The 23,386-nt window shown below is 37.3% G+C and overlaps 2 protein-coding genes across 3 annotated transcripts in view; both read left to right on the top strand.

The window, feature by feature from the left end:
• LOC147167205 (sodium-coupled neutral amino acid transporter 3-like) overlaps positions 1-14,966 on the top strand; it is a 35,440-nt gene extending 20,474 nt beyond the window's left edge. For both annotated transcript variants that reach the window (XM_086086587.1, XM_086086586.1), the window contains 12 exons: positions 792-865; positions 1,791-1,883; positions 1,990-2,071; positions 5,224-5,306; positions 5,708-5,766; positions 6,072-6,215; positions 7,483-7,562; positions 8,177-8,277; positions 9,603-9,727; positions 10,017-10,161; positions 10,762-10,865; positions 11,769-14,966. In XM_086086587.1, coding sequence (XP_085942713.1) covers positions 792-865; positions 1,791-1,883; positions 1,990-2,071; positions 5,224-5,306; positions 5,708-5,766; positions 6,072-6,215; positions 7,483-7,562; positions 8,177-8,277; positions 9,603-9,727; positions 10,017-10,161; positions 10,762-10,865; positions 11,769-11,873 — 1,195 coding nt within the window. In that variant the 3' untranslated portion in view covers positions 11,874-14,966. The remainder of the gene's footprint in view (positions 1-791; positions 866-1,790; positions 1,884-1,989; positions 2,072-5,223; positions 5,307-5,707; positions 5,767-6,071; positions 6,216-7,482; positions 7,563-8,176; positions 8,278-9,602; positions 9,728-10,016; positions 10,162-10,761; positions 10,866-11,768) is intronic.
• Positions 14,967-16,646: 1,680 nt separating this feature from the next.
• LOC147167204 (guanine nucleotide-binding protein G(i) subunit alpha-2-like) overlaps positions 16,647-23,386 on the top strand; it is a 47,671-nt gene continuing 40,931 nt past the window's right edge. The window contains exon 1 of the mRNA XM_086086175.1: positions 16,647-17,394. Coding sequence (XP_085942301.1) covers positions 17,277-17,394 — 118 coding nt within the window. The 5' untranslated portion in view covers positions 16,647-17,276. The remainder of the gene's footprint in view (positions 17,395-23,386) is intronic.

Raw genomic sequence — 23,386 nt, 5'->3', positions numbered from 1 at the left:
GCTAGACCATATGGGACATATATCTGACAGGTTGCATCAGACTAGTGCTATTTTTATATTCAGTATAAAGCGGCTGATCAAAGCTAAGAAAGTACAGGAAGTGCTCTATGGAAACAGTCAGACACACAAGAGAACAACATTTTCAATACAGAAGATTTTAATGCATATTCCAACTTTATTGGAATTAGTCAGAAATCACATGCACACATTTATTTCTAGAACACTGTAGAAGTAACACTTTAGTAGTCAAGTCACATCTACTTTTGCTAAATGAAGATGTGCCAGTTTCTACGCCTGAGCGCACATGCATGAGTGCATATTACTTAAGGGCTGACTGTCCCACATTTTAAAAAACAGTTACATATACATACAGTATACGTTTAAATCCAAGTAAGTGTATAAGACTTCATTGCGGGTAGAGACAGAACAGAACTGAGGAGAGAGATTATTGTCGGCTGGATTTTCTCCTCAATCTGTCAATAACAGCATTGCGTCGTTTCTTTTGAAAGAGTCCATCTGCTGTGTGGTTGCCTCGCGTGGTAGAGGGCAGAGGGCAGCCAACTTGATCAGCTGCAGCAACAATCCAAGATAAAGGCGAGCCACGGGGACCCGCCAGCATGTTTCTATATCACAGCTGTATAAATAGCAAACAGTACATGCTTAAAAGGGTAAAGAAATGGGTGTATGAGTTTCAATTTCTAATTTTGGCGCTGTGTTGGTTCGGTTGAGAAGTGAAATACAGTTTTTGCTGGCAGTCATTCTATTTATTTCAATGTATCTGTCTTTTTCAGGGTTCTCCTAACACTGGTGGCCGCCCTTTCATCCTATTCCATTCATTTACTGCTCAAGTCTTCTGGCATTGTAGGTATGTAACATGTTTGCAGCATTTAAAATGTGCCATGTATTGCACATGTCTAATGATTAAAGTCTCACTATCAATTCTGTGAAAGCCAGGATGTCAAACATTTCTTGGCAATAATATGTTATAAGTGACCTCGCTGGTCTAAGCATGACATTCTGATGAATATTACATTTGTGGAATATGAGTTATGCAGCAAAATTCGGCCGTTTTTATCCATGTCAGGGGGCGGCCATTTTGCCACTTGCTGTCGACTGAAGCTCAGATAGCGACCAATCACAGCTCACCTGTTTTCTGAAGCTAAGCTGTGATTGGTTGTTACCTGAGACCAGCAAGTGGCAAATTGGCCGCCTTCTGATATTGATAAAAACTGTTGGATTTCGCTGCTTACCTCATATTCCACTAACATAATATTAACCAGAATACCATATTTAGACTAGTGGTGATGCATAGAACATATTATTGGGGGGTGACTTCCCCTTTAAATATTTAGAAGACAATAATAGACTCAATTGGTAGTGTGCAAGTGTTGAACCAATATATACAGCATTCCGTAATAGTGATATGGAAAAATACTTAATACTCGCTGACACCCATGTCACTCACCATACACACTCAAAGTCACAGATACTACAGTGGAACATGAGGATGGTGACCCCCAAGTGGACATACAATAATACTTACACCTCACATGTGCAAAATCAGTTTTTTATTGAATACACACAATTAATCAAGGGACTAATCAATAGAGTACTTGATTCAAAAAATATTTGAAAGCTGCAGCCCTAGTTGAAAACGCATGACAATAATTAAAGTGCGTAACAGTACAGTACTACAGTCACTAGCTTTCTATCCATCTATGGTTTGCTCCTATAGGTATTGCACTGGATTCAATGAATTTAAAAACAAAAACATTTCTTCATGTGTTAAGGTATCCGTGCTTATGAGCAGCTCGGCTACAGGGCTTTTGGCACCCCGGGGAAGATGGCAGCAGGTATCGCTATCACGCTGCAAAACATTGGAGGTGAGCACGCATGCTCCAAATTTGTCTTCCCACGTACACGTCTCCTAATATATCCGAGATAATCCTCTCCGCCTGAAATCTAACTGTGTGTGTCTCCCTTCGACAGCAATGTCCAGTTATCTATACATAGTCAAGTATGAATTTCCTCTGGTCATTCAGGCCTTCCTTAAGGTGGATAAACCAGCAGGGTGAGTAATCGGTCCAGACGTAATTTATTCCCATTTTGTAGCACCTAAAGCGTCTTGCATATATCACGGTGGGAAGCAATAGATGCCGCGTTTGTTTTTATTTACACATGCCTGGTATCAGCGCTATCAGATACTTCATTAGGTGCATTCATCAGCATTTTTTTGCTATTGGCTGAAAAACTCACGTTGCTAATTCCGCTCTTAACTTATTCACTGCCATTGAACTATTAGTTTAACATTTTTTTCCCACTTTTGTTAACAAGAGTATAAAAACCTATAATTATTTTTATTGTACATTTAGAACAGATATAACATGTGTGATTAATCGTGAGTTAACTAGTGAAGTCATGCGATTAATAACGATTAAGAAATTTAATCGCCCCTAATTTTTAATAATCTTTTCTTTTAAAAATAAATACATAAATAAAAGATTATTAAAATTAATCGCTTGACGCCCCTAATTTTTAATAATTTTTTCTTTTAAAAATAAATAAATAAATGAAAGATTATTAAAAATTAGGGGCGTCAAGCGATTATTTGGTTTTTAATCATAATTAATCGCATGACTACACTAGTTGATTCACGATTAATCACAAATTTTATATCTGTTCTAAATGTACAGTAAAAAAAATGTTTTCTAGGATTTCATACTCTTGTTAACAGAAGTGGATTATTTCTTTTAAACTAATAGAAATAGTTCAAATGAATTTGTTTTTACGTCTATAGCCATCAATGGCAGTGAATGAGTTAAAATGCCACAAGATGGCGCCAAAGCCCCGAATTGGTGTAAAATAGTGTTTGCCAACAACGAGTACAGATACCCAAGCACTTTGCTGGTGGTAGCTAGAAACATTAAATATTTTATTTACAAGATAATAAGTAAATAATATTACTCATTTAATAAGCCCGTCCATAAAATTGTATGTGTGTGCTGCAACATGAAAGTGTTACTTTATTCACAGTCACAGTCACATTTTGGATAACAACAGCAGAACTGTTCGCTTGAGTCCGCCATGACAGAAAAAAAACCTATTGGCACCAGTGCAGTGACTTATTGTATCATTTCATGCGTCGGGTTATGAACCGGAGCCTTCTCACTGTCATGCCAGTGGAACATGCGGCGCAGTTGGCTTGCGAACAGCTGTGATAGTAACCCCAGAGGAGGAGAGCAGCACGGCCAAACCGGGAAAGTCTCACACAAAAACATGGCTACTCTCCACGAGTGCTCATGTAAACCATAGGATATCTCTGACCAAGCGCAGGTGGCCGCGGGGACAAACAACATTCACGAACTTGGGATGTTACACTCTCACCCCGTCACTCTTACCCCACTTTCAACCCTCTCTTTTGCTTGTTATACACATTAAAGGAGATGTAAAGCGTTTCTCAGTATGGTTTTATTGACCATTCAGGATTCGGTGGATTTGGTTTTGTCTGCCCAAAAATGTGGATTGTCCAATGGTAAGATGAATATAAATATGGCTGGCCAGTTATATACAGGTATATCCGGAATCAGAACAGACACGGATCAGAATGCCCACGATATTCATATTTATTACCTTTTTTAACAGACAACTAATTCAATTAAATATCAAATAAGTCAACGACTATTATCACTAATCGTTTAGAGCCATTGTTAAACTTAAAATAGTCCAATTCCTTAAAAATGTTGCCTTTCAACAGTAAATGTTCTCAGATTTCTGTAGCACGAAAATAAATCAACCAATCAAAATAAGACATCTGTAAAATTGCTTTTATTTTGTAAAATGATTATCAAAATTTGTCTGACATGTTACAGTGCCACACCAGTAACTGAATCATAATCAATACGTATTCTGCATTTTCTTCGCTGTATAATATAGGAATGTCAAATAAAAAAAATCAAAATCTAATTCACCAATTAATTGTAAAATAATCAATAGATTTATTATTTATTAGGTGCAACCCTAATTGTATCTCAGGAACCGCAAAAACCAAAATATCCATAATAATTTATATTCAACTTCAGTATGTGAGTTATTCTTGGCTTTTTGGGACCGCCATCTTGAAATTTTGTGTGGCCACTGGAATTTGTTTTTAAAAGAGTGTGATTTGGTGCAAAACAAATACATTAGCATATGGAGTTCAGAATATCCAGAGAGGTTCTCCCATCCCATAAAAAGTAATTAATTGATTGATGAAGGATACTTGGTCAAATGTTCATCCAAGTGGATAAGAAAAAAATAATAATTATATTCTCACATTTCAAGAAAAAGGAGGCAAATGAAGATAAAGATTGTTTTTTTTTCTGTCACAGTAGAAGTCATAGACTGTGACATGATGTCCACATTATTTTCTGTATGTGTCAATCATCTGTGCCGTGGCCAGTCACTCACTATTTGGTATGACATGCAAACTGAATACACTTTATGCCGCTTATTTTTTGGCCAAAAAAAGAGAAACGTTGAAGATCCGTTTTGTTTTTAATTAAAATCACATCTTCTTTTCTGAGAGCGACGCTCAAGTCTATTTTCTCCAACACAATCAACCTCATGCATACTTATGCATTGCTGGTAAATTACTCAGCATGTCAGTCTTCCTTGATTGGCAGATGTTATTCTTGCTTATAACATCTGTGCCTTTATTAAAAAAGAAAAAAAAAACTGTAGGGTGGTGTGTCTGTGGTAATCAGGGAAAGATTGTGTCCCTGGACCAGATGGCCAGAGGGCAGGATGACAACAGGCTAGATGAGCCACTACATTTTTGTTGCACCGTGTGTGTGTGTGTGTGTGTGTGTGTGTGTGCGTGCGCAAGAGCTAGACAGCTACAAAGAGGGAGTGTGTATCTATGCAATTTTCCCACTTGATAGAAGAGAAGAAGTGAATCACCCTGACTAAAAATAGCTCCTTGTTTTGGCAGTAGCGTGGCGCATTGTGTCACGCTCATGCTTGGCAAAACTTCTCCCCTTGAGTCAAAATCTTCCAAGCTTCTCCCCTTGAGTCAAAATCTTGTAGCAGATACAACGGACACACAACAATGGCTATCTATATATGTTGATATTGGCTGCACCCCTATACTGTATCTGGCCCCCTCTCATACATACATACATACATACAGTATTGTCTTCTATTATGTGTTTGTAACCGGACTTATGTTTTTCTGCCTCTCTGCAGTGAATGGTACATGAACGGCAACTACCTTGTGATCATTGTATCGATCGCCGTGATTTTGCCACTGGCGCTCATGAAGCAGCTTGGTGAGTCTATGAACCTAAAGCTGATAGCAAATAGTCACCTACAGTATAATAGGAAGGAAGTATTGGGACCACACTGTAGTATAAACACATTATAGAGTCCAAAGCTTTTAACGTTGCACGTCCCCAGCTTCTGGCAGCAACTCAGCCCAGCACCGCTAGCTTGCTGTAGCATATCGCTAATTGAGCAGGCTAGCTCTCTCGGGCAGGCTGTTGCATCAAGTTAGGCTGTGTTTCTTACTTTTATTGATCCGATATTTGACAATTATATGACATAGTTAAAAGTTTTCATTCAGAAATGAACACCGGAGGTATACACATGAAATCCTTCTCAATCAACACCTGTGGGCTTCTGTTAATGTGTGCTGGTGATTTTGTCCTGAACTGTTTTGTTTTTGTTTCAGGGTATTTGGGATACACCAGTGGCTTCTCCTTAAGCTGCATGGTGTTCTTCCTCGTCGCGGTAAGTCTAGTCTGACATTTGGTGTCTTAAGTATAAACATAACGATAGGCATAACAGATGAGTACATGCTGATATGTTGTGATCAGCTTTTAATAAGATTGGCACTTTCACCTTCAAACCGGCTTTTGTATTCTCTTTGCGTAATGCTGTTCCAGGCTATGTTGATTGTCTGACTTTCACTGACCTACTTTTGGCTGCGCGAGCTGTAATCCATGTATTGCTCTCTCCCTCTCCCTTCCTGTTGAGCTATACTGTCCACTGAATATGCTAACTGCTTATTTAGGAGTTCGTTCAATTCTCTGCAGGTCATTTACAAGAAGTTCAACATCCCTTGTCCATTTGTGGACTTTGCCATCAACGGCACTGCCGGCGGCCTCCTGAACATCACGGATCCCGGCGGGGCGGAAGACCTCTCCTGCGTTCCCAAAATGGCCAACCTCAACTCCCAAGTAAGGGTCAGGCATGCCACTCCTACTGACTGCCACGAAGAGACACCCACTTGTGTCATCTCCAGCATGCCGCCAGTGACAAATCACAATCCAAGCATGGTCACGCTTGGCTTGAAGCACTCTATCACACCCTGCGTGAGATTGAGACATTTAGACATTTACCAAGCTGGTAATGATAGACAGACAGGTTCAAACATCAAAGTTGGTTGGTTGGTGACCTCTCAACTTAGCAGTGTGCTTAGTGAGCACAGACAAGAGTCCAAAAAAGTTGCGTTTAGACAAGGTTTGAATGACTGAAGATTTTTTTCAGTCAACAACTATAATGTAATCAAAGTTGAGTCGAGGTCAATAATTGATGACGTTGACATTTATTTTTTTTAAGGCACTACGGAAGCATGGAACTGCCACTGTGGGGCAAACATTTTTGACTGGCAAATAGGTGTAAACGTACTTGCAATTACGTTTAAACGTATTTGGAAGTACGTTCGGTACTTGTAGGCTAAATGCTAAGAATTTAGCATTTTTCCCATGATGCCGCGGAGTATAGCGTGCGCATGTGCAACTTAAAAAGATTATACCAATATTAATTGAGTAAACAGTATTTATTCATAATTTTTATGATTTATTCTCATGTCTGTTGTACATGATTTCCCATTCTTTACCCCCCCTCCAAGTACATTTAAAAGGTACGTGTATTTGCAAGTACATTTAAACGTACTTGAAAATACTTTGTGATGTATTTGCCAGTCAAAGATGTTTACCACACATTGGCAGCTCCATGCTCCATATTTCGATGGACCACATGGAAACAAAAACAAAGGATTAAGAAAACAGCTTATCATTACGCTTAATATAGTTGTAATTAGTGGGAGCCCTGCACATTTCAACGATTTTGTGTTCCATAGCACAGCCTGTTATGAAACAAATCGTAGACCTGTGGTTTTATTGTCATTTATTTCATCTCTCTGAGACAGCATCTCTCAGCAGTCACAAGCATTCTCGTTACTAACGATGTAACTTTTTTTTAAAGGCATTTTAAAGAATACAATTTGAATTGTTGTCAATCTGCAGCAGCTAATTTGTAAGTCAGGTTTAGCAAAAGCACAGCCCTGGTGCTTAGCAGCTTACTTGGGAGGTTCATCACAGGGAAACAATTAGCTCTGTCAAGTATTTTGCCAAATAACGGCCAGTAAAGAGCAAAATTAGTGGTAAGACGTCTGGGATGGCGCTGCTGTATCTATGGTGACCTTATGGGGTTCATTTTCAGACTGCCTACACCATCCCCATCCTGGCGTTTGCCTTTGTGTGCCACCCTGAGGTGCTGCCCATCTACACAGAGCTACGCAAGTATGTGCTTATGTGCTTTTTGGGCAAATAATCTGCTGCCTAGCAAACAAGAGGGCTACAATGTCAACTTTGTGTTTGGCTGATCCCCTCGCACTGTTCTTTTTTTGTGGAAATGTTTTGGCACTCCTTGAATGACCGAGCATGTTGTTTGTGTAATGCCCGCTTCAAAACACTTTTGCTTCCTAAAATTAGTTACAGTGGAACCTCTAAAGCTGAATGCTATAAGAAGTGTACATTTTGTACATTTGGATTTCAGTGGAAAATATCCCTACACATTTAAACAAAACACAATTTCAAACAATCATTAGTGTTGACTTTTAGTTTCACTTCATTATTATTATTATTATTATTTTCATTTTTTTTATTTTTTTACTACAACATTGCCTTAATGACGATTTTAAGATGGCAGATAGGAATATTTGTTTTCAAATTAAAAGTCAAGCATTGTGATAGAAAGTCCATTAACTTACAGTAGGAAGTTCCACTGTATGAATCCCAAGGCTGTGAAAACGTTCATGCCGCTAAAGCTAATGTACTAACTACTTTTATTCTCTGTTTTGTTCGTGTGTTTGTATATGTGTGTGATATCACGTGGCTATATTTTCATATTTCAGCCCCACCAAGAAAAAGATGCAGCATGTGGCCAACATGTCCATTGCAGTCATGTACGTCATGTATTTTCTGGCTGCTCTCTTTGGATACTTGACCTTCTATGGTGAGGAATTTTCCCTCCTCCCAGACCCACTGCAGAATATTCACTCAAGTTTGCTGCATTTAACCATTTGGATGACTAAATTCTGCTTGGGTGCTTTAAATTGACTGACCCAACATATGGCAAATTATTACTATTATTATTATTATTCATTTTTATTATTCTTATTATTATTATTATTATTGTGTGCCAGTTCAACTCTGTTTTGAGTTTTGAGATTATGAATGGCACATGCCATAGGAATTATTTATTGTTAATTATTAATTCTTTATTGTTGTATGTTTAGGCCAGGTCGTTATTATTATTATTATTATTATTATTATTATTATTATTATTATTATTATTATTATTATTATTATTATTATTATTAAATTTTTCATACAAATATTTACTGTCATTTTGGCTTGAGTGATACGTATTTGCGTCAACGTCTACGCTGTTGTAAACTGAGGAACATTTACCTGTTGTCGTAGCCAAAAAGTGTTGTTACGTGTTGTTTTGTCTGTAATGTTCACGTTGTAAGGTTAATGCATCATTGCCATCTAGTGGACAAAAGCCTGGTTACTTAACCCAGTTTACTGAGCATTTATTTACATTATCAGGAGTTCTGTAATATGTGTTACATTATTATTATTTTTTTTTTATATTGTTAAAAAAATTTTTTTTTTATTTACTACTTTTTCATTTGTCTCATTAAATGTTGCTAAGATATACATTTAACATTTTTAATTAAATTATATTAATTTCCAAGTATCCAATATTAAAATGAGCATGGATTATTATTCAATTTTGCATCTTTTACATATGCAATCATTATTTTTTTCTCATTTTCTAGGACTAAACTGGCCCATCCATCCATTTAAAATCAAATGTAGCCCTTGAAGTACAAATGTTTGCCCACCTCCGCTGTACAGGTGCTCGTCAAAAAATTTGAATATCCCCAAAAAGTTTAATAATTTCCGTAAATCCATTCAAAAAGTCAAACTTTCATAGATTATAGATTCTGGGCTCATAATTTAAGTGACTGTATTGTGGCCCTTGTTTTCCTTTTGCAATACAGTACATCAAGAGGAAAAGGGCCACCAGACAAATTTTTTGACATCCTGTTTTCATGGGTTTTATGATCTGGAAGCCCAAATAATTTAAAAATAAATAATAATAATCTATGAAAGTTTGACTTTTTGAATGGAATTACAGAAATTATTCAACTTTTTGAGGATATTCAAATTTTTTAACGAGCACCTGTATATGATCGTGTTCCAATTATTTTTGAAGATGTGTACAGTATGTACATTATGCAGTGCCATTCGTGTCCTTTTATCTTGCAGGTGAAGTGGAGGCCGAGTTACTTCACACCTACAGTCGTATTGACCCTTATGACACGCTGATTTTGTGTGTGCGTGTCGCTGTGCTCACTGCTGTCACGCTCACTGTGCCCATCGTGCTCTTTCCCGTAAGTACAATTGATCATTAACCCACTGGCAGAGTCACATTATGGTTATTATACTGTACTGTCAACCTCAGATACAATTAACACCCCTTTAAAAGTGAATTGTAATTGTGTATGGATGCCACAAGATGGCAGCAAAGCACTAAAACAGAGAGGAGCACCCAGCATGCAGACAATCATGAACCTATGTTACATAAATGACAATACCAAAAAATATGCTAATTCACAAATGCCAAAGCATTCACTCGAGTAGCAACTATGCTATATGGTATGTCGTGTCTCCTGTCATCAGGTTCGAAGGGCAATCCAGCAGATGATGTTCCCTAACAAGACCTTCAACTGGCCACGACACGTCGCCATTGCATTCACACTGCTCGCATTCATCAACCTGCTGGTCATCTTTGCCCCAAACATATTGGGCATCTTTGGGATCATAGGTACGCACGAAAACCCTGGAGAAAACCCCCCACAATATTCCCAACCTTAAGATGAACTCATTCACTGCCATTGACGGCTATAGACGTCAAAAAATCATTTGAACTATTTCTATTAGTTTGACATTTTTTTCCACTTTTGTTAACAAGAGTATGAAAACCTAAACAAAATTACATTTAGAACAGATATAAAATTAGTGATTAATCGTGAGTTAACTAGTGAAGTCATGCGATTAATTACAAAAAAATGAATCGCCTAACGCCCCTAATTTTTGATAATCTTTTCTTCTTTAAAAACAAAAAAATAAAAATTTGATTTTTTTTTTTAAATAATCTTTTCTTTAAAAAAGAAAAATGAAAAGATTATTAAAAATTAGGGGTGTCAGGCGATAATTTTTTTTCATCATAATTAATCGCATGACTTCACTAGTTAACTCACAATTAATCACAAATTTTATATCTGTTCTAAATGTACAATAAAAAAAATTCTAGGTTGTTCTTGTTGACAAAAATGGGAAAAAAACGTTTGAATGAATTTTTGATGTCTATAGCCGTCAATGGCAGTGAATGAGTTAATGTAGAATTCCTGATTTTTGTTTCCAGGTGCCACATCTGCCCCTTGTCTTATCTTCATCTTTCCTGCTGTCTTCTACATTCGTATTGTACCCAAAGAAGAGGAGCCGCTGCGCTCAACCCCCAAAATCCTGGTGAGGAACGAACTACAGTGACACAAATAGTGTTACTTGTGCTTATGAGTTTACATACCCCGGTGGAACACTGAGGTCAAGAGGCTGTGATGACCACATCACAACATTGTGACCACAAAATGTCGACTTGGCCTTGTGCTTTGGATCATTGTCACATGTCCAAGTGCGTCCCATGAGCAGTTACCAGATTGATGAATGCAAACTGTGCTCCAATATTTTCTGATAAAATGACGCAGTCAGATTTTAATTAATTTTGACATATGCCGTGTGCTGTTGTGCCTCAACATCATCAAAACTTTGCCCAACCGGAAGCTAGAAATTAAAAGGTCCGAGATTGTAGCAAATGTAGCTAATAAAAGCGTTGTTCTTTACATACAATTAATAACTGTTTTGGTCGAACGCTCATTTATATTGGGTGTAATTCCGATATCGACCACTAGATGGTGGCACACTTATTTAGTTTGTGATGGTGTAATTTGAAAAAAGAAGAATGAAACAAGAAGTACTGTTTTTTAAGCATAGCCTAGTTTTTGTTGGAAATTATTGAAATTATTGCTGTAGTCCTGCTTTTTACGCCTACTGAAAGCAACGGCTATAGATTAATTTTATAATTTACGTCTTTGGCTATGATTATTGATGTATATTGTGAAATGAAAAGTTTGTTAGTTTATTAAAAATGGGATTTGTTAACTGAAAAAGATTTTTTTTTTTGGGGCGTTTGCTCTCTCAATATACTATGTGTTTAAATGTGATTATATATATATATCATGGATTTCACTTTTTGTGGGGGTGGTCTGGAATGTAACCCCCACCAATGGAAGGGGGATTACTGTATGAGTCAAAGTAAACAAGACGCTATCCATTTCCTCACCTCAATGTAATATTTTTTTGTCTCTCTTATAGGCAGCCTGCTTTGCTGGCCTCGGTTTCCTGTTCATGATCATGAGTCTCAGCTTTATCATTATTGACTGGACTTCAGGCAGCAGCAAAGCCAGCACAGGCCACTAAACGGGCCTTCAGGTCTTGTCCAGGAATTTCCTCTTGGTTGATTTAGTTTATGTCTTAGTCATGGTTTTTACTTTGGATATTCCATAGAGAATTTTGGGGGAGTGACAGGTTTTGGAGGATGCTATGTCTCTGCACAAAACAAACTTTGTACTGTACATCCTGCCACACAATACTACTGGACAAACAGAAGTCTTGTTTTGATTTTGTAAAGTTGAGAGGGTGTGCCTTGTTCGGTGGGATGCATTATAAGATGGAAAAGCAACAATGTAGGAAGCTGATTTCATTCCACATTCATCTGTCACTGTGCTGACTGTGAGTCTAATCTGGTTGGCAGTGTTGCTGAGATTGCAATACACACGCTCCTTTTAGCCCATTCAAGTATAAAAAACAAACAAAAACGTACAATATATCCGCAACCTTCAGCTTACCCGTCCAAGCCGTTGTGTAGCACAAAAAAAGCACATTTTCAACAACATTCCTTCCTCGACCTCTGTTTTTTATGATTAAACTGGATGGTTTTAATTGTGTAAAAAATATGTTTACTCCTACTCAATTCAGATTTAGCTCCAGGCCGTCCAAAAAGGATTTAAAATGAATACTTATACAAGAGGTGCCTTGAGATATGAGTTCAACCTTTCTTTCCATTTCTCAGTTGAAATAAATTGAAATGCCATTTTGTCTTTATAATGAGTTTTTAATAACAACAATCACATTATAGAATATTATACTTTATAATATTTTACAGTAATACCAAATAAATAGAATTTAAACCACATTTTGTGCTTCATTTCAATGGACATTGTGCTGCTCCCGCTGTTGTACACACCTTCGCCACCAGAGGGTGGTATAACGCGAAGAACAGTTTCACTGCTGTAATACTCCACGGTTTGAGTTAAAATCTCCATTGCGTAATAACGCCGCAACACTGATGCTATTTGCATTAGCCTGTTAATGGTGTTTTGCATTGTTTGTTAGCTTTAAAATAATCAGACTTTATTTAGGCAAAGCTACGAATACACAATGTCTAATTATCCTTACTTAAGTCAAATCGTCTGAACGATGACTCGTGTTGTAAGCAAATTAATCACTCTTATCTCAAGGCACCGCCATAGTATGTTTTTTTTGTTTTTAATGATTGCCTATACTGAAGACCTCAAGAAAGTTACCTCTCAGTGTTCCTCTTCCTTGATGATATATATTAAAAAGTATGTGCGTTGTTTCTGAGATAACCTAGACAACAGGGTCCATTTAAGCAGCGACTAGCAACAGTTTTGTCTTCACTAAAGTGGAAGTCAAGTTAACTCATTCACTGCCATTGACGGCTATAGACGATTTTTATTAGTTTAACATTTTTTCCCACTTTTGTTAACAAGAGTATGAAAACCTAGACATTTTTTTTTACGTTTAGAACAGATATAAAATTTCTGATTAATCATGAGCTAACTATTGAAGTCATGCAATTGATTACAATTAAAAAATGTAATTGCCTGATGCGAGTTCAAAAAAGAAAAAGAAAAGATTATTAAAAAATTAGGGGCGTCAGGCGATTACAATTTTTAATTGTAATTAATTGCATGACTTCACTCACTCATGATTAATCACAAATTTTATATTTGTTATAAATGTACAATAAAAAAACAAGATTTTCATACTCTTGTTAACAAAAGTGGGAAAAAAATGTTAAACTAATAGAAATAGTTAAAATGAATTTTTGACGTCTATAGCCGTCAATGGCAGTGAATGAGTTAAAAAAAAAAAGAAGAAGCAATAATATGTTCTATGTGCCCCCACTCGTCTAAACACAGTATTATGATTAATATTTCGTGGGTGGAAAAATCTTTTTCAGCCATTTTAAGGTGCAGGTATTTTGACATTATACTGCCCTCTGCTGTTGACTTCCATTGACGTTAAAATGCCGTCACGTCACGTGACCAAACTCAGAAAACAGGTGAGCCGTGACTTCCACTTTAATGTCTGCATCCAACACTGAAAACGACAGACGCAATACTGTTTGCAACGTTGCTGTTTAGCATTAGCACTTTCTTTGACTAAAAGCACAACATCTGGTAGCCGTTCTTACTGACTGTGCGAAACATGTTTGATGTACCGGTATGTGGGCGTGTCCCTTTTGTATAACACCATATATGCTGTATTGATTAACCCAATGTAAATTCCACAAGTAGCAACGTGTCAATGGGTGTTCTATCAGATATTACTTGAATTAACATGAGTTTTTCTAATGTTCCTCTTCTGATCTACTTAGTAGAGCAAAGGCAACCAATTTAGATGGATGTGTCGTTGCCATTTTGTCATATTTATGAACGGAAACATCACAACTGTGGTGACTATATGCAGTGTTGTTAAATTTGAACGTGTACTCACAAGACAACTCATAATCTAGTGCAAATGTGTTTATGATGTCACCAGTGGTAACAGCTGCTCAAAATCATTAGTGATCTTGTCAACCTTTCTGTGTATTAACTTCATTCTTTTTTTCCACACCGTCAAACCCGGTCAGTGCTGTGTGAGTGTGTTGTCGTTCTTTCAATTTGCAAACATTTGCCGTCCCCCTTTTGTTATCTACTGTCTGCTTATGAGTGTTTTCTATTCAAACGCAGTGGGGTTTATTTTGGGTCAGTCACTGTATCCTTTGTGATTAAAATGGTTGTCGAAAACATTTTGATGCACAAAAAGAAAATGCCACAAAAATGATCAATCTTAATAACTGTGATAATCAGTGTTGGTGGCTGGCTGAGCCAAGAACTCTATGATTATTATTTTTTTGGTCAGCTCTCAGTGAATGACCCTCTTTGTGATGTATTAAAAGTATTAAACGTTGACATTGGCCAGCATTTATAAATAAATGTAAATACATGTATACCCTTTATATTCGATATGCATATCTAGTTTGTATAATGTAAATAGCAGTTACAGTTTTAGTCAAATATAAAAAATATATATATAATAATTTTCAAAGTGCTTTTAAACCTCTTGTCCTTCAATTGGTGTCTATTTTCTTGTATGTCTATATTTTAATATGTCGCTGGCAGTATTGTACTGTAAACAGTGTTGCAATAAAGATAATGAACGTTCCCATTTGGGTCGATGTTACTTATTTGTGTCACATGCTACATTATATTGATACACAGTAGACTGCATTGACACTTCATGTAAATATCATTCACGAAGCAGTAAATGAAAAATATTCTCCTTCATACAGTATGCTTTTGTTGTACAGTACAGTACAGTACAGTTAACTTAAAAGTTACAACATCGTCCACCAGGTGACGCTGTAGTCCTGCTTGAGAGGTCTTCGAGAGGTTCTGTTCTTTTGTTGTAATGGACCACTTCAATGAGCTTTCGACATGCAAGGCTTTAAAAAATATATAGTTTTGTGATTTTTAACGTTATATCATATTGATAACATGCTTAATCTTTTTTTCTAGTAGTGGAGATAATTTACCTAAAAACAAACAAACATAAAGAAGAACATAATTAGGGCTGGACTATACCATTACACTTATATGCGTCCCTTATTGCATTGTGTACAATTTGCTCCTTTAAATTATAATGAAGCAATAATTATAGAAGAGAACAGGCGTTCTCTGTTGCAAATGACCTCATATTTGCACCCAATATATCCTGGGATAGGCTCTAGCACACTCCCCCTGTGAGAATAAATGGCACGGGAAGGATGGATGGATAAATAATACCAATTAAAAAACAAACATGTATGCTTTAATACAAATTATGTACCTTTACATGACAATTCTTATTTTAATATGAAATAAAGTATTTTAAACATATTTACATTTCTTTCTTTTTAACCTCATCATTGAATGACCTGGCCCATCTGTTCATCATCCGTTCAAAATCAAATGTGGCCCTTGAGCACAAAAAAACTGATGTAACCCACCCACGTACACACACACACACGCACACGCACACGCGCACAAACACACACACACACACACACACACACACACACACACACACACACACACACACACACACACACACACACACACACACGCGAAAAACAGTTAGGCCTACATTGTGCAAATAGTAGTACTATCTTATATCCACTTTGACTACATTTCCCATAAAGCCCTACATGGAACGAGGAGGCGGGTGCCTAGTGTCTCTCTCTCTCTCTCTCTCTCTCTCTCTCTCGCTTTCTTTTTGTGTGTGCCAGTAAAAGAGTCGAAGGTAATGAGGGGAATTCCGGTTCTTTTCGGAGAACTGGCTCTTTTGGCTCACCTCAATAATAAATTTTTTTTTAAAAAAGAGTCGGCTCTTTTGGCTCCCAAACGGCTCTTAAGATTTGTGTTGTTATTACCAAAAACAATGTAAAGTTAGTAAAATTATGGGTACAAATGTAAGAACAAAACATAACAAAAACAGTTTGAATTTTCATGCTCATTAGAAGAATTTATTTGCTTTACATAGTGCTAAATTTTTTAAACTATAATAACATTTGAACTTAATACTTTAGGCTTGAATATTTTTCTTCCTACTAAAGTGATTTAAAAGAAACGACACAAAATCACTTGAAAACACACAATACAACAAAATAAGTATATATATATATATATATATATATATATATATATATATATATATACATACACACACATTATATAAATCAGCATCCAGATAAATTGTGTAATCTGTAGAAAAAAAAATTCACTGTTGATCATTTGTGTTGTATCTGTCGGCCCAACCCCCTCCGCTTGGCTCTCAATCGGGAGTCGGCTCTCTTCGTTCATTTCAAAGAGCCATTTCGTTGGCTACCGACACATTACTTGTCGGAGGGTGACTACAGGCTGACGCCGCTTGTGCCTGTCGTGGCTGGAGGGGAACTTGACCGCGGCTCCGGGTGTGGCTTCAAACGTGACAAATCTCCGCCGCGTAGAAAGAATGCGTGATGTAGCAAAGACAGTAGGACAAAGATTTCTCTAAAACAGCAACCGTCCAGCGCGAGAGTGCTTGCCGACTCTCTTTGATTGATCGCCTTTCGATACAGCCGGAATACTTTTTTTTTCTTTCCACGGAACTTCCGGAGTCTTTATTTCGTGACTTTATCATGTGTTGAAGAAAGCGTCGAATTTGTTCAAACTAAACAAAGTAACCTGCCCGCCGGGAAATACAAGTTTTTAGGTCTGCTCCTTCCCCCCCAAAAAAGAGGCTCTAATGCTGCTTTTGTGACCGAGCAAGTCGCTCGATTTGACGGTTCGGTTCGGTTCGGTGAACCGTCCCTCATAAAAAAAGAAAGAAAAGGAAGTCGCTTTACTCAACTTTAAAATTTTCCTCCCCAAACAGAAGGCTTCGAGCCTCGTATTTTTTTTCTCCCAAGTGATTTTTACCACTTAAGCAGCAGCCCTGAAGCGAGCACTCGGAACCATGGGTTGCACCGTGAGCCAGGAGGATAAAGCCGCGGCTGAGAAGTCCAAAATGATCGACAAGGGCCTGCGAGAAGATGGAGAGAAGGCGGCCAGAGAAGTGAAACTGCTGCTGCTGGGTGAGTACTCCCTTTGCGCACTCCCCCCCCCCCCCCCCCCCCCACTCCTCCATCCAAGCACAGCAACTGTGCAACTGAAAGTTGAATTGTGCATGCCAATGAGTGCTAATGGCTGGATTTACTACCTTTATTCTATAGCCTTAAGGTCTCACCAGTGGACAGCAGAGCTTTTTGTGTGGTTAACAATAAGATGACCCCTGACACTTGCACTTTATGGTCTGCAATTGCAACCTGTGTGGCCTTGCATCATCACACTGGCTCACTCACAAAGGGCCGGTTGAGAGATTTGTTAACGTTTGGAGTCCAAACAAGACCATATGTTCCTCTCCAGACATGTTGGATGGAAACCAGGGTTCTTTTATGGACAGATTGGTAAAAAGTTTGCTGGGTCAGACTCCATGACAAGGTCTGCTTGATAATGAGTGAGCTGCTGTTTGGTCAGAGGGTGAACAGCCCCGACTTTTCCCAGAAGTGTCCAGACTGGAGCATGCTCACCTCTCGTCAAAACAAGTCAGCGAGTGAGTGACGAGAGAGAGAGAGAGAGAGAGAGTGAAGTCCTTCCAACGCTTGCGGAATTCTCTTTTTGGGTCCAAGTAGGGGATTGTGAACGCCTAATTTCCATGCAGTCACATTCGGTCCAATCATCCTAATGTGTCTTCATATTTCTCTCCGAGATGAAATATGAGGAATGGAAATCGTGCTCTGCACTGAATGATTAAAGTTAACGTACTGTGTTTTATTAAATTTCATGCTCAATGATTCAAATGCTAAATGAGCTGCTTGAACATAATAACCACTTTGTTGAACTCTTAACACTTTTTTTTTTAGGGAGTTAAATGGCGCCAGTGGGAAGATACCCAACTTTATCTGCCTCTTATTTACCATCACTAATACATAATTATGGAAACTATCCAAAGTATACAAAAACAGAACACATCTGTGTCACATGCATCATCTGGGGAAGATCATAATCAATATCTATCTAATAATAACAAAACATTTTTATTAGAGCTGTCAAACGATTACATTTTTTAATCAGATTAATCACATCTTAGAATTTTGATTAGTCACGATTAATCGCTTAGTAAAAAAGGTATTTTTTATCAACATTTTTTCCCCCGACACATTTGAAGAGCAACGGTTGTGTTAATTCTTTTGACATTTAATGTTATGAGGGCGTCTTAAATTTTTTTTGACCCACTGCACACGTTCATCCTCCTTTTTCTAATCAGTTAATTACTTGCACAATTTAAAATGTAAAAAAAAAAATGACCCCAATATTTTGACATGAACAAATATTCTAAATGTGACACGCAAACATTTATTAAAGGCTTTACTTTAATGCACGTAATGATGTTTATTGCTCAAACACAACCTGTGCTACCTTAAACGTAGCCAGCCGCTGTCGCGTTAAAGGATCATCTATGGTCAAAATTAATAGTGCGATTAATCTGTGTTAATTTATGATTGATGCGGTAATTTTTTGTGATTAATCAGTTAGCGCTTTAACTTTGACGGCACTAATTTAAATAAAACATGTCATACTGATCAGAGATGCTATAAAATAAATGTATTACTGTGTGCTTGTCGAACTTAGCCGTAACAAGTTTTGCTTTCCAATCAGAGGACAGCAAAATGCTGACATCACTGAGGGTCATCTTGCTAAACTTAAAATTGGAATGGTTAAAGAAACTGTCCCTATAGTTTCAATTACATCCGTCAGCTTTACTGATTCCGAAGGCCCTGGGTAGATTAGATTGACTTGGCAACACATCTGAAATCTGATTGGACCAAAAAATCTTAAACACACTGGAAGCAAGACACAATGAAATTCAAATGATAGACATTTGTGAATAAGTTAATGCAAATTACTGGACCAAATACTTGAATTGCTGTTTCAATTGTGTTAAGATATGATTAATAAAGTATCAATTCATCACAGATGGAAAAATTCTCACAGATGAATTTGTCGATTGAGTGTCGCCATTCCTCAGTGGAGACTCCAAATGTAATATTTCAGACTGTCGCCCTCCTGACTTGAGCGAGAACAAAAGCACGTGCAATACACGGCGGACATTTTGTGAAATTAGCGGATTCCCGTTCGAAGCATTTCGATTCCTGGCAAGTCCCAATAGAGCATCTGATGTTAGGAGTATTTCACTTCCCTGCCAGTCGAAGATGATGCTTCGTTAGGCCAGGAATTGACCATCAATAGCCGCGTGGGTGAGTGAGCACAGTAAAGATGGTCAGACTGCTAATGTTCGCTTCTTGCTGCTTACTATTTGACTTTGACTACGCTCTCATCGTTTATCTTTCATTTTTACACTTGTCACTGTGACAGTATTAAAGCGGAAGTCAACCCCTCAAAAAAATCTTGACAATAATATGTTATATGTGACCTCACTAGTGTAAACATGACAATCTGATTAATATTCCATTTGTGGAACATGAGTTATGACGTAAATACAGCCGTTTTTGTCCATCTCAGGGGGCGGCCATTTTGCCACTTTCTGTCGACAGAAGATCTCAGGTAACAACCAACCACAGCTAAGCTTCAAAAAACAGGTGACAACCAATCACAGCTCAGCTTCAGAAAACAGGTGAGCTGTGATTGGTCGTTGCTTGAGCCCTGACCAACATTGATGTCATCTTCAGTCGACAGTAGGGGTGTTAAAAAAAAATCCATTCTGCAATATACAAGCACGCAATTCTCGACTCGATCCGTTTCAGATAAATAATAAATTTTCATACAAATCTTACATTGTACATACATGTACAAGTTTACTGATTAGCATTTTCTAAATTTGAGTAAAACATTTTTTTTTGCAATCAACATATATATTCGTGGATCAGGATTAATTGGTATCGAATCAAATCGTGATACGGATCGAATCAACCAGGTACTAGGCAATTCACACCCCTAGTTGACCGCAAGTGGCAAAATGGCCGCCCCCTGAGATGGACAAAAACGGCTGTATTTTTTTTCATAACTCATATTCCACAAATGTAATATTAATCAGATTGTCATGTTTTCACTAGTGAGGTCACATATAACATACTATTGGCAGGAAATGTTTAAGGTTGACTTCCACTTTAAAATGTGACTACATTGCCTAAACGGTTTCAAGAATTCCCTCAGGTAACAATTAACAAATAGTATTGTCAGTTTGCCCTGCGTCCTTACAAGGAGTGAGTTTGACTATTAATGTTCCACTGTAATGTGTTAATGTTTGTATGCCTTTTTGATACTCAGCCACCACGCTGGTGCCGCCTTCTTAAATTCTGAATTAAGCACACCATTGAAAGGGGCGTTTCATCCTCTCCGTTGCAAATTGAGCAGATTCTCTAAATTGACTTGTCGCCTCGTGGAACATATCAAAGAAAGTGTGGATTAGAAAAGGCCATGTTTGTCCTCTGCCTTGGATGTTTGAAGACACGACTGGTTGTGAAGTTGTGCTTCCGGGTTAGAAGGCTAATGGTACACTCTGCTCTGTACTGCAGGTTTCATATCAGTAATTACTATCTAGTGCCGTGTGTGAGGACTTGAAAGGGATTACGCTAGAGCGCTTAATCCAAACTCTGTTCATGAATTTTTATCTTAAAGACGCTTGCTTTCCAGAAACGGGGAAATTGGTCACCGAGTTGTAAAGCTCATGCTATCGTTGTATTTTTGTGGCCGTATATTTGACTGTGCTGCCCACATGATTGCAGTTGGCAGTCATATATTATGGTAGTGCGATCGTGGTGTGACACCCTTCAAGTGTGCTACATCACACCTCCAACTATTTTTTTTTTCTGCCGCCATATAGTGTCTGTTGCAGCGGCTGAAAAAAAATTCTCACTTCTTCCATTCTTTGGCCACATCACCTGACTGGAAATGGGCTTTTGAGCCAGACGCTGATGTTAGACTTTTAAGAAGTGTTGATCACCGTTTCATGTAAATGGATCATTTCTCAATTGCGAATTAATTTTGTGTAGTATCTATTGATGCTGTTGTTTTATATGCACATTCGCCAAACCCTCTTTAATTGTATTATTATTATTTTTTTTTTAATACATACATATAGGATTTACTGGTGAACAAAATGAACAGGGGAAGTCGCCTTTTCATAAAATCTGGCTCTCTTTGAATTCAGAAAATGTTTTTGTAATCCCCATCTCCAAGCGTCTTAAGGAAGTGTTTCTTTATTTTCGCTAGAAAGCTAGATTTGTTTGACTAGAATTGCTCAACTTGGCATTGCAAATCCTGCAGTTAGGGCGCTGTGATAGTAGGGCTGCTCGATTTTATATATATATATATATATATATATATTAAAAATCCAGATTATTTTGGTAATAATTAAAATCGCGATTATTCAAACAATTCAAAACAAAATGTCTTTAAACATTAAAAAATATTAAGACAAATACAATTATTTGAAAACACTATAATTATGTAAGTTCCTTTCGGAGCAAACAAGATTTATTAAATTAGTCATTTTTAAATAAAAAAGGTGCAAATATATACATTTAAACGACTCAAAATGAGTATTAATAATCTTTTATTTTTGTTTACGACTATGCCAATTTTGTAATTGTGGAGTGTAATAATGGAAATTGTAACTGAATTTCAATTAATGGCACCGCCCTATGTGGTAGCATATTTGACACATTTGTTGTCCGAGCCTTGTTGCGAATAGCGGAAAAGTACCAGAACTCCTTGAAAAATGTTGAGAATTGCTTATACCAATATCTGAAACGATAAATACACCACAAGCTATCATCCCAAAAGTACAATTTCAAACTCATCTGGTTTACAGATAGAGTTCCCAAAAATGTACTCTGTCGCCTTGGCAACCGGTAAATATACCATTTGTGAATCAATAAGGAGAAGTATTGTTTATTAGCTTGTGCTTTTTTGCCACTCGGAGCATGTTTTTAACATTCTGTTTGGTGTATTTTTTAGTTAAGAATTTGAGTTTATGGGGAGTAGCATGATATGGTAAATACATGGTGGATTCATTGTTTCAAATACTACTACGACTTCCCAGGCCCCCGTTTCGAATGTTTTCCTGTGTTTCCAATTCGAGACCCACATTAAGAAAAGTTTCGCACATGACCTCATTTAAGACATCAGAGTGCTGTAATATGACTGACGATGTCATATTCAAGAAAAAAAGCACATCCTAAGTTTTCAAAGAATGCCGTATTTAGCATTTCAGGCTTGCTATGCAGGTGTTTGAATGTTTGTAGGTTCCACAAGCCCGTTGTTGTGTCAACAAACAGCTAAAACAGCACATTTGTTGTCAGTTTTCAGTTAAAAATTGTGTCATGTAGACAGCCTCTTGCGGTTATAAACTTACAAACTGAAACCAATGTTAAAATGTTGCCCTTTTAGGGAGCATATAACACAACTCATGACTGTCTTCAAATCTGAAGGTCAGGATTATAAAAAATCTTGATGTTTTTGTTTTTTCGATCACTCTCCCCCTTTGGATGTAATCATATTCCCGCGGCCTTCACATTAGCTGGCATACGTTTTGTGAATTCCACTGGAGTCAATGATATTTCTTCATTGTTCATTTGCGGCGTTAACCACAATGAAACTCAACAACTTGCCTTGGCATTTGTTTTGGCACAAAAAGAGTAGATAAAAAAAAAAACTGCAATGTGGACATTTTTCTAAAATATCAAGGCTTTCTGTAAATTACGAGCTGAATTGAAATGACCTTGTGACAGCTTATTTACTTTAGTTGCGGAGTCTGAAATAATTTATGAATGTCACAGTTAAAGCAAGTACTTTGTATTATTGCGGGAGCAGTGTACTTTAATTGCAACATTCTGTTAAAATTGCTGCGTATTGCTATACAGTAAATATTTACTCCACCCCAATGCATTAGCCTGTTTATTGCTAAAATGAGTTGACACTGTGCTACTGTGTACAAACAAATGTAATGAAGTGTTTTTATTGTATGGGCTCTCTTGTAATTACACCAGAAAAGCTTTCATTGTG

The sequence above is a fragment of the Leptonotus elevatus genome, chromosome 10 (genome assembly GCF_054856555.1).
Source record: "Leptonotus elevatus isolate MCC_2025b chromosome 10, RoL_Lele_1.0, whole genome shotgun sequence".
Classification (NCBI taxonomy): Eukaryota; Metazoa; Chordata; class Actinopteri; order Syngnathiformes; family Syngnathidae; genus Leptonotus; species Leptonotus elevatus.
Note: the sequence above shows the minus strand (reverse complement) of the source record. Positions and strands in the feature narration are given on the sequence as shown.